This window comes from Mchenga conophoros, linkage group LG18, assembly GCF_057382185.1.
Source record: "Mchenga conophoros isolate Kocher_MC1m ecotype Shallow Benthic linkage group LG18, M_conophoros_male_GT1.1, whole genome shotgun sequence".
Lineage (NCBI taxonomy): Eukaryota > Metazoa > Chordata > Actinopteri > Cichliformes > Cichlidae > Mchenga > Mchenga conophoros.
The window spans coordinates 36,778,926-36,790,241 of NC_140543.1; the positions used below are offsets into that span (position 1 = coordinate 36,778,926).

An 11,316-nucleotide genomic window follows, 5' to 3' on the forward strand; every position below is an offset into this window, starting at 1 on the left:
AAATATAAACTGATTGTAAATATAAAAGTGTAAATAAATAGTTTTCTGCAAAAATATCAACACAGTTTTCTTCTTAGAGTTCACCTATATGTTTCTATATCTGTGTGTGCTCCCCATCAGGTAATCAGTTTAAATAAGTTGTGAGCGCTGCCCTGAAAGCTTACATATTATTTCTAAATCACTTCATGTAATGATAACAAGTCATCCTAGAGCAGTCTCACAGCTTTTATCTTCATAATCTTTCTGTTTTCATTTATATTATTAGAAACATGACTGCTGTCTTTTATCTGTGTGACTGTACAGCCTGTGTCAGACATGACCCCCACACAATGTCTGACGTTATCTTTAATACATGCAGCACAGCTGGAGCTGCAGACACTTTCTCACTTCTGGTGATAATATATTTGATGTAGGTATTGTTGCTTGCTAGCTTGAAGCTTATCTACAAAAGTAATTCAACATGATTTATTGAGATACAGAAATAAATGTAACTGTTTGGCAGTTATGAGCCATCATAGCAGAAAGAATCCCAGCAGTGACAGGATGTTGCACAACCACCACCCCAGAGTCAACATGCTGATAGTAATGAAGATGAAGATGGAGGCTGGGACAGGGCTCTGAGTGACCACGGTGAGGAGGAGAAAGGAGAGGAGGCGGGCTGCATGGCTGCAGATCTGAAATGCAGAAGAGCAACCGATTTAAAGCATGCAGAGTGGAGGCTGGCAAGAGCATGACTGGAATAAAGCAACGATGTCAGTACTGAGTTTGTGCTGGAAAATGAATAGACATAAACTAACAGCCACCAGGAAGCAGACAGATGATTTATCACAGACATGCCTTATTGAAATTATGTATAAGCTTCATGTTCTATGTCATCAGAATGTATCTGTATTATAGTTTTAGCTTTAGTCTTTGTATTAAAAGTTGGATGTCTCCATAATTGTAGACTATATGTCTGCTATGTATCATCTCAAGACTGTGATGATACAGTTTAGTCTGAGTTATGCACTTTGTGACAGTATAGGTGCAGAAAAATTGCTCCACAGGCCATAACACTATATAATATAAATAAAATGATAATGAACTAAAAATTAAAAAATAAATGTTATCCACAATAAGTAGATTGAAAATGGTGTTTAACTTTTGATAATGTAACACAACCTTTGTCCCAACCAGGACTCGAACCCGCGCTCAGACAGTTCAGTGTAAAAAACAATCTTTTTTTTTCCAATGCCTGAAAAGCTGCGATTTGATTGGCTGTTTCTCCGTTACACCTATACGTGATGGGCCCCCGCGGAGACAGGAAGTGTTTTTATGACTGAAACACTGAGGCTGTGTCCCAATTCAGGGTCTGCACGCTTGAAGTACACATTTTAAGTGCGATTACGTCACCGCCACGCGACGACGGCTGTCCCAATTTGAAGTGTACTTCAAATGCACACTCATATATACTCATATATATACATATATATATATAAATATATATATGTGTGTATATATATATATATATATATATGTGTGTGTCCCCTGCTCTGCATCATTAGAACATTAACAGACCAACAAATATAAGTGTCCCAACCAGACAATGATTTGGAGACTATAGAGGACGTATTTAACTTAACTACAGTAAGGATACAGCCAGGATTTTAGTTTAAGAGGCCCTGTTATACATATATGGTACAGTACTGTTTCATATACGTAGGTCAGTGTATGTGCAGGTAATCCATGTAGCTCAGTTCCTTATACTTTTGACTCAGTACAGTGTCAACAGAGGGGATTCCCTTATAGAGTCGCCTCAGTTATTTCTGATGTTTTGGTCATTAAATTCCCCAAATGATACCAAGGACATGGAATCCACAGTCTCAGCATCCCACAGCGTCCCACAGCATCCCACAGCATCCCACAGCGTCCCACAGCATCCCACAGCGTCCCACAGCATCCCACAGCGTCCCACAGCATCCCACAGCGTCCCACAGCGTCCCACAGCGTCCCACAGCATCCCACAGCGTCCCACAGCGTCCCACGGCGTCCCACAGCATCCCACAGCATCCCACAGCGTCCCACAGCAGTGTCAGGTGACTTTCAGTGAAGGCTATGACACAATGACAGTGTGATGATAACAAAGAGAAGCATGAGTCATTATCTCGTCATTACTTGGACTTTATTGTTGATTTTAGCACTTCACACTAGCATTAGCTGGTTTCCCTCCTTTGGAGTAAACTACCAATCAGACAGCACATCTGAGCTGCTGTCACACAGTCAGATACAGGAAAGCATGACAGCAACAACACGCTCAAAGCTGAACATCATTTGCATGTTAAGAATTTTACTGCAAGAAAGAAATAGTGCAAAGCTGAACATAGTGAGTTTGCTTTATGTATGATAAAGTCCTGTTGACAAATCCAGTGCATGAATGTGAATGACCTGTGAAATAAAGTGTGCGTGCCGTGTTCAGTCTGACGTGAAACATCAGAATCTCTGTCTTCATTTTACTGATTTCCTCTTTCATTGCCAGCATGTGTGCTCAGAGGCTTTCACAGTGCATTATAAGCACGTCGTGGCTTTGTGTCCCTCGCTCTGCATCATTAGAACATTAACAGACCAACAAATATAAGTTTGTCATACTTTATCGATGAAATCTGGGAGAATATAAATAACATCTGTAGCAGAAGCAGTGTGTCACTCTTGGTCTTGCAAGACAATTTTGCGTCCAGTTGTTAATTCTTGAACAATGTGCACCAATCTCTTACAAAAGATGTGGTTTGCTATGGTTCTCTGACCCAACCTGGTTACTAAAGTACTGAAAACGAGGAGACAACATTACAACAACGTGCCAAATAAGCTAGGTCCATCATGTGATCTGCCAAAGTTTAAGGCGTGGATTTTGGTACGACTTCTAAAGGTCTGTGTTTCCGCAACCAAGACGTTGCTTCAGGCCGTCTACATCCTGTGGTTCTGAACTTCGGATGGACAAATGGCAGCAGCCGTTTATCAGAAGCACCCAGACTGCTCTTGGCGATGGTCTGACTCAGTCCTCGGGCCACGACCTCCCCTGTAAGCGTTGTTTGGTGTTTGCACCTGCACGTGTCCTTTGCTTCCAGCAAAATGATTGTGACAGCGGGGCATTCAGCATCCAGCAGATGTTATATCTGCAATATGCAGCCGCAGTTTTTCACAGTTACCTGCCTGCTATACCCAAGAGACGTGATGATTTATGGTGTCGGCCCTGTTATCACAGAATGGGCCACGTGACCAGTTAAAGTGGTGACAAACTGTTGGCTCTGTCGAAACGAAAAGTAGTTATTGGGGCTAAAAAAGCATTTACAGCCTATTAACCCGAGAACGCTATCGCTGGGTGATTTACACCCGAGCAAATACATTTACATGATTTCTCTCTCCTGCAGCTGTTTGCGTGTCGAGGAGCCTGTGCCTTCACCAGGGAAGTCTCAAATGTCCCAGGAATGGGTGGACCAAAGACCAGCTTTCCAGAGTCATTCTTTTGTTTTAGGAGGGTTTTTCTTTCATTTTGTTAGACATGGCACAGTTGAAAGTAAAAGAAGACCACTCTAATTTGTCATGTGTTGTCATATTTTGATATATTTGATTACTTTTTATTGGTTACATTATATCGGGTAAAAATCACCCGGCATTAGCGATTGTGTTACTATTTATAGCGATAGTGTTCTAGGGTTAAACGTGCAAGAGAGCTGATGCAGTCTCCAGCGAGTCCATCATCAGCTGGGCTGATTCATGACCAGAACGTCCCAAGTGTGAAGTCAGTGAATCAGTGCTGGCCTGGTGCTGAACAACGTGAGGCTGAAGGGACTGTGGAGACATCAGCACATCACATTTTACATTGGTTTTATTATAATGTGCTTCTAGTAAGGACAAAAGCACAGACACCAACCTCCTGATCTGCGGAGCAGTGGTGGTAGAGGAACTTCGTCTCAGCGTCTTAGTAGAAGAAGGGGTGAGGTGGACTTTGGAGGGCTTCGGGGGAGGGAGGATGGAGCGGTGTGAAGTCTTGGACAGGTTTAACCTGACACAGAAAACAAGAACACCTCATATTTGTGTGTGTGTGTGATCCAAGAGCAAATAAAACTTGATCCTTCACAGAAACAAGCACAACGAACAACTTCTCCAAAAATCCTTCTGATTTCTACGCTCACTGCAGGAATCAACATCTGCACTCACACTCTGTACAAGAGACGAGATACAAACACGCTTCGACGTGTGGGAGGTACCTGATTTAACCTCCGTGGAAGCCCAGCTCTTGGTTGTGTCAGGTTAGCAGTTTGGTGATGTTAGTTTACAGGAGAAGCCGGAGGCACGTCGTGAGTTTGGTTCGTGGTCGTCCTTTGGTTTCTTTTTGCCGCAGCTCTCATATCCCCGATTTGTAACTATTTACTTTTTATAAGATGTTTCTTGAACTATGGCAGCTTCTTATATATCTGCTATATTTGTGCCGTGGATTCAGGGACCCAAACAAAAACTGTAGTGAGCAGAGGTATTATCTACTGATTGTGTGTCTGGCTGCAGCCAAGGATGGAGAGCAGAGGCAGCGGGCAGGCCAATCGAAACGCAGCTCAGGCCGCGGCTGCAGCAAAAACTTGGGCGTAGGAGGAGCGATTCTGGCAAAGCGTCAGGAGGGGAAGTGGTGCTCCACCAACACGGTGTACAGTAAAGATGGAGGCCTGCTGGCTCCAGCTGAGGACACCGTCAGGCAGTAGAAGGAATACTCTGACAACCTCCAGAACCTTAATCTCACTCATAACTAAAGTCGCCAAAAGACAACAACTTCTCCTGTTGCATTTAGGTTTCAGTTTAACCGAAGAACAAAGAAGGACACATGAGCTCGAGCAGGTTACACACAACATTCACGCTGCACAGATGAGAACACAGCAGGATTTCATGCAGTCCGGTCTGCCTGTTAGACAGCGTGCAAACAAAGCGTGCGTTCTTTGTAGCATTCGACAACAGTCACTTACGTACTTTCTGACATCCACAAAAACATATTGGTGTCTATTATCTCTCCTTGTTGATAGAAACTTTGTTTCCAGCGTTTGAGCTAATTCTCTACGTGTCTCTTGCACTGACCACAATAACCATCTATCATTAATTACATTACAGATGTTGGTACCTTGAGCAGGATGACGCTGATCTCGGTGGGCGTTTTCCCTTCAGTGCTCTCAGTTCGTCTCCCTGTGTCAGACTGACTTCTTTGCAGTTATTCTGCACAGACACAATTAGCAGCATGAAAACACAACATTGTGATCGGAACTCAGTAGCCTGTTTGAATTCTGCAGTAACCATTAAGAAAAGGTGCTATGAAGTCACACCGCTGACCTCATCCAAGCTATATGACTTGCAGAGCACGGTGTTGATTGACAGGTCATCCATGCTGGAAAGCAGCGAGGACACTGCCTCCTGTTTGCCTCCCTGCACAGAGTCAGAGCGGTGCAGCTGCTGCTGCAGCTGCAGCTGCTGCTGCAGCTGCTGCTGCCGACTCAGTCTCTGTTGGACCAGCTTCTGTTTAGACCGATGCACGTCACCCTGAACCCACAAACTGTGCTGCTTCCTGCACACAAACATCAAACACACGCCACAAACTGACTGTGATATTACGTTTAGCAGGTACAACATTCAACATCCTGGTTTAGCGTGTAAGTAGACACACAAAGCTAGTAGCCATTAGCAACAGAGCGCTACTGTGGCGTAAGGAGGAAGTGTGCGTCCAGAGCTGAGGAGAGAAACCAGCTGCACACTGTGACTGCAGTCTGCAGCAGTATCACAGTTTCAGGCTTTTTTAAATTCGATTCGATTCATCATCCACCAGTTTCCCACTGCTGCAGTCACCACCAGCTGCACATGGGCACCCTGGGGAATGCCCCACCCTGACCTCCACCTTTTGCTTCTCTTCTAACATTTCCAGCATGCTCCAACCATGACCTCAGCATGGAGAAACATCCTGTGTGCTAACAGCAATAGATGCCACAGCCTAAGGACAGACGGGCCTTGTTTGTCCAGCACATCTCACAGATGCTCGATGAGACTGAGATCTGCCGACGTTGAAGGCCAAGGTGACCCCTCAAACCCTTCCTGATCTACTTGTGCTTTGTGTGAAGACTCCAGCGACACTCGAAGTATTAGAGAACAGCTGTACTCAGTGGCCAACGCCTTTTGGGTCATTGCAAAATGTCAAACAGCTTGTGTTTAAATAAAAAAGACTGGAAACAGAAAAAGATCCAAGTGGACCAATCACACCTTCACAAACGCAATGACCCTGATGAAGGCCACTAACACGTTATGGTTCCCTGATACTCTGTGACTGGAGTCTTCACCTCGTCAGATCTTTGTCTTCTCCGTGCACCTTGGAGGTGAAGCTGCCGTCTGCTTGTGTTTTGTGACATTATCCTAATGAAGTGTTGCAGACGTGTCTGTGTGCACAGCATTACTCCTGTACTTTCATGAACGGACTACAGCTTAATGATTGTCTCCGACCGAGACCTTTGGAGTCACGGAAAGTGGGCCGTTTGGTTTGAGCGGTCACAGCTGAGGCACAAACTCACTCTTCTAAGAAGTTTTGCTGTGGACCGATGATAGATCCAGGTCTGCAGACTCTGATCCAAGCAATCGCCTCGGCTGCAGTAAACCGGAAGTGCTTCATCAGGTAGCAGCCAATCAGAGTGCCCGTGCGGCCTAATCCAGCTGTAAATGGATGGAGTGTTTAAAGAGACAAAGTTAAGATAGAAGAAATAAATGACATCAATTAAACATAAAGACTTGCAGTCCTACCTTTACAGTGCACCGCCACTGCCCCGTCTGTACTTTCACACACATGCAGAAAGCGTCTGACGATGAGGTCAGAGGGCGTGGTCCCATCAAGGAAGAAGAGGTCGTGGTGCTCAAATCCTGCATCCTCAAACCGCCTGCCATCATACAACGTCCTGTTCAGACGAACCACGGTCGTTATGTCATTTTGGCAAAAGTATGAGAAGTATGCCTCGGGTGTGTGGAGGGGATAACCTGGAGACAGAGTCAACAACAGCTGAGTTACGTCATACGTTTCAATCAGCGAGCGTCTGTTTTTAATGCGAACGTAAAATAAGATTCAATGACGTAGTGTCAGCTGATTTATGTTGTAAGGTAAAGACGTTAAATACAGAGAAAACCCAACGATCGGACGGCCCCAAGCACCTGCTGACAGCGGGAAAGAAAAACTCCCTTTTAACAAGAACCAGGCTGAGGGAGGGGGAGCAATCTGGCTCATGTGGTCGGGGTGGGGGGAGGACAACAGGACAAGAGATGGACGAGAGCCAGAGGGGAATAATAACTACGTGCAAAGTGGTGTAAATACACAGAAAGTAAAAAGAGCTGAGGGATGGAGAAGCATGAGTGCATCATGGGAAACCCCGAGCCACTGCAGGGTTCAGGCTCGTCTAATCCAGCCGTAACAACACGACAGCACTAAGCAGGAAACAATGCACGCCGTCAGAAGACAGCAGGGTAAGGTTAGCTCTTCTCAGCTGCTTCAGGACGTGCAGGCACTGAGGGGCTGCACAGGCCTTCTGTCAGCCCAGCAACGTGAGCACTGGTGTTGGTTTGGAGGCATGCTTTTAGCTTTTAGCTTAGAGATTCTGACTCACCACGAGAATGAGGGCTACTGAACGCCAGAACTTTGCCCGGAACGATCCAGTTCATATCTCCATTTTCAACTCGCTAAAAGCACAAAAAGAAAGGAAAGACTGTGATAGAGGTTAGCCACATATCAGTTAAAACATGGATCCAGAACACCTTAATTATACCACCACTGCAGTAATGAACACGTACGGGCTTTTACCTTTCATTGGAAATCAGTTTTGTTGACCTTTACTTCACTGACTGTCTATCACTTGGACGGGTGAGCTATGGATCAATCTAACTGAGAAACTGAGGAAGTACAGCGTGCACCAAGGCAGGCCTGGACATCGTACGAGCTCTTGGTTGGCCCTGACTGTGTTACTAACAGCACTGCAAATAAACTGGATGAATAACAAGCGTACGTTAGTTATTTCTTCCTGTATCCTGGTCCTGTTTGCATTGATATCGACCTGTAGCACAGTCTCTGCAGTCTGTTACCTCATAATGTTCATATTCTTCTGCACTGAACCTTTCAAAATCCAGGAAACCATGTTGTAATGCCTGCAGAGGAAAAGAGCAGGAACAGATTTTCACAACAAAAGCACAACTCCCCCCAAAGGGCTGAAATGTTTAGTGTTATAGTGATCTGCAGTGGTTTCACAGATTCAGTTCAGTTTTTCTTAGCACCAAATCACAACAACGGTCACCTCAGGCAGTTAATATTGTACGTAAAGACCCTACAGAGGAAACACAATCAGACCACGAGCAGGCACACTGGTGACAGTGGGGAGGAAACACTCGTTTTTAACAGAAACACATGTTCACCAGAACCAGGCTCAGGGAGGGGCGGCAATCTGACTGACTGCTGAAGGCTTTTCAGGGAGTTTTTAGGACTTCCTGATAATAATGAATTACAGTCGTCCAGCCTGGAAGTAATAAATGCATGAACTAGTTCTTCAGCGTCACTCTGAGACAGGATATTTCTAACTTTAGAGATGTTGCACAAATGGAAGAAAGCAGTCTTACATATTTGTTTAATATGTGCGTTGAAGGACATGTCCTGGTCAAAAATGACTCCAAGGTTCCTCACAGCGTTACTGGAGGCCAAGGTAATGCCATCCAGAGTAAGAATCTGGTTAGATACCATATTTCTAAGCTTTTCAGGGCCGAGTACAATAACCTCAGTTTGATCTGAATTAAGAAGCAGAAAGTTAGCGGCCATCCAGGTCTTTATGTCTTTAAGACATTCCTGCAGTTTAACTCATTGGTGTGTGTTATCTGGCTTCATGGACAGATAGAGCTGGGTGTCATCTGCATAGCAGTGTAAATGTATGCTATGTCTTCTAATGATGCTGCCTAAGGGAAGCATGTATAATGTAAACAGAATTGGTCCTAGCACTGAACCCTGTGGAACTCCATAATTAACCTCAGTGTGTGAAGAGGACTCTCCATTTACATGCACAAACTGGAGTCTATTAGATAGATATGATACAAACCACTGCAGTGCAGTACCTGTAATACCTACAGCATGTTCTAATCGCTCTAATAGGATATTATGGTCGACAGTATCGAACGCTGCACTGAGGTCTAGCAGGACAAGCACAGAGATGAGTCCACTGTCAGAGGCCATAAGAAGATCATTTGTAACCTTCACTAAAGCTGTTTCTGTGCTGTGATGAGCTCTGAAACCTGACTGAAACTCTTCAAATAAACCTCTGCAGATGATCTGTTAGCTGTTTGACAACTACTCTTTCAAGGATGTTTGATATAAAGGAAGGTTGGAGATTGGCCTATAATTAGCTAAGACTGCTGGGTCTAGAGATGCTTTTTGAGTAAAGGTTTAACTACAGCCAGCTTGAAGGCCTGTGGTACATAGCCGATTGTTACATCCTGGGAGGCTGTGGGAGTGTGTGGGCGTGGTGTTGTCTTCTCCCTCTCCTCCTCCTTCGTTCTGGCCCCTCCCCTTGTCTCTCTCTGCCCCTGCCTTCTCCTTTAGGTCACACCTGCTGCTCATCTGCTCTCGTTACAACCAATTACCCTCAGGGGTGATATAAGCTGGAGAAGAGCAGTGTGGAGGAGGAGGGAGAGGTTTCTGGTGGATTTCCTCTGTGCGGGTCAGAGTGTGTTACTGGCTTAGGTGTGGAACAGCCTGCTGCGTGTGGCTCTTTGTGAGTAGTGCTTAACTGAGCAGTGATTGCCCATGAGTGACGGCAGCCTTCACTAGTTTGTGTGGCCTGCCTGGATATTGGTTGCTAGCAGTGTTGCTGTCTCTTTCTGTTGAAGCCTTATTGTTGCTTCCTTTGTTGAAGTGGTCATTACCACTTTGGGTTGATCTCCCTGATTTCTCAATAAAGCAGCGGTGCTGTCTCCTTTTGTTGTTGCCATTTATATGATTATTGAGGTGTTTGCCTACAATAAAGATCTATTTTATATTAAATACCTCTGCCTGGCGTTCTTTTCATTCCACCTGGATCTAACTGTTACTGTCCCCCACCCTCATCGCCTAGCTTTTAAGTGGGGACGTAACACCGATTATTAGAGATAGGTTGATCATATTTAAGATCGAAGCATTAATTAATGTCAGGACTTCTTTGAGCAGTTTTGTAGGAATGGGGTCTAAAAGACACGCTGATGCACTGACTATTTCTTCTTTAGTCGTTTGTTTTCAATTCCTGTGTGTTTGTACATCACTGAAGTATTTAATCATTAGTAATTATTAAACTCCTTTGTCTCTGCTCTTACCCCTCACCTGTCACAGTGAACTGCTGCCTCCTTAAACCTGGTTCTGTTGGAGGTTTCGTCCTGTTGGAAGGGAGTTTTTCCTTCCCACTGTTGCCAAGTGTGTACTTCTAGTGCAGTGCTGCAGGCTCTTTACCTTATAAGTTAAAGTACCTTGAAGTAACTGTAGCTTAGAATTAGTGCTATGAATAAAACTGAATTCAATTACTGTTGTTACAGAATAAGAGAACAATTTCAAATGTGGCTCAAACTGGGATTTTTGCGTTAAAATGAGGTGTGACACAAATGAAGTTACTAAGTGTCATTTTAATGTTACTAAAATCTTCTGTGTTAGACGTTGTTGCTACCTTGTTGATTCCTTGTAAGCAGTTTAGCACGGTGAGGTTAAAAGAGCACTCTCCAACCGCTGCGTCTCTGTGGCACACACACACACACAGAGACACACACAGACACACAGACAGACACACAGACAGAGACACACAGACAGACACACACACACACACACACAGACACACACACACAGACACACACAGAGACACACAGACAGACACAGACACACACAGAGACACACAGACACACACAGAGACACACAGACACACACAGAGACACACAGACAGACACACACACAGAGACACACAGACACACACAGACAGACACACACAGACACAGACAGACAGACACACACACAGACACAGACACACACAGACAGACACACACACACAGAGACACACAGACACACACACAGAGACACACAGACAGACACACACACACACACAGACACACACACACAGAGACACACAGACAGACACAGACACACACAGAGACACACAGACACACACAGAGACACACAGACAGACACACACACACACAGAGACACACAGACACACACAGACAGACACACACAGACACAGACAGACAGACACACACACAGACACAGACACACACAGACAGACACAC

General features: G+C 44.8%; 1 protein-coding gene across 4 annotated transcripts in view; it reads right to left on the reverse strand.

The window, feature by feature from the left end:
• Positions 1-493: 493 nt before the first annotated feature.
• The window catches only part of LOC146554357 (dual specificity protein phosphatase CDC14AB-like), a 12,593-nt gene continuing 1,770 nt past the window's right edge, over positions 494-11,316 (reverse strand). The window contains exons 3-11 of one of the 4 annotated variants that reach the window (XM_085253182.1): positions 10,707-10,773; positions 8,119-8,181; positions 7,647-7,719; positions 6,796-7,026; positions 6,570-6,708; positions 5,347-5,578; positions 5,141-5,232; positions 3,908-4,039; positions 494-674 (exon numbers count right to left, since the gene is read on the reverse strand). In XM_085253182.1, coding sequence (XP_085109308.1) covers positions 569-674; positions 3,908-4,039; positions 5,141-5,232; positions 5,347-5,578; positions 6,570-6,708; positions 6,796-7,026; positions 7,647-7,719; positions 8,119-8,181; positions 10,707-10,773 — 1,135 coding nt within the window. In that variant the 3' untranslated portion in view covers positions 494-568. Of the gene's footprint in view, positions 675-2,139; positions 3,826-3,907; positions 4,040-5,140; positions 5,233-5,346; positions 5,579-6,569; positions 6,709-6,795; positions 7,027-7,646; positions 7,720-8,118; positions 8,182-10,706; positions 10,774-11,316 lie in introns of those variants that run through there. The other 3 variants (XM_085253183.1, XM_085253184.1, XM_085253185.1) reach the window with 3 other exon arrangements.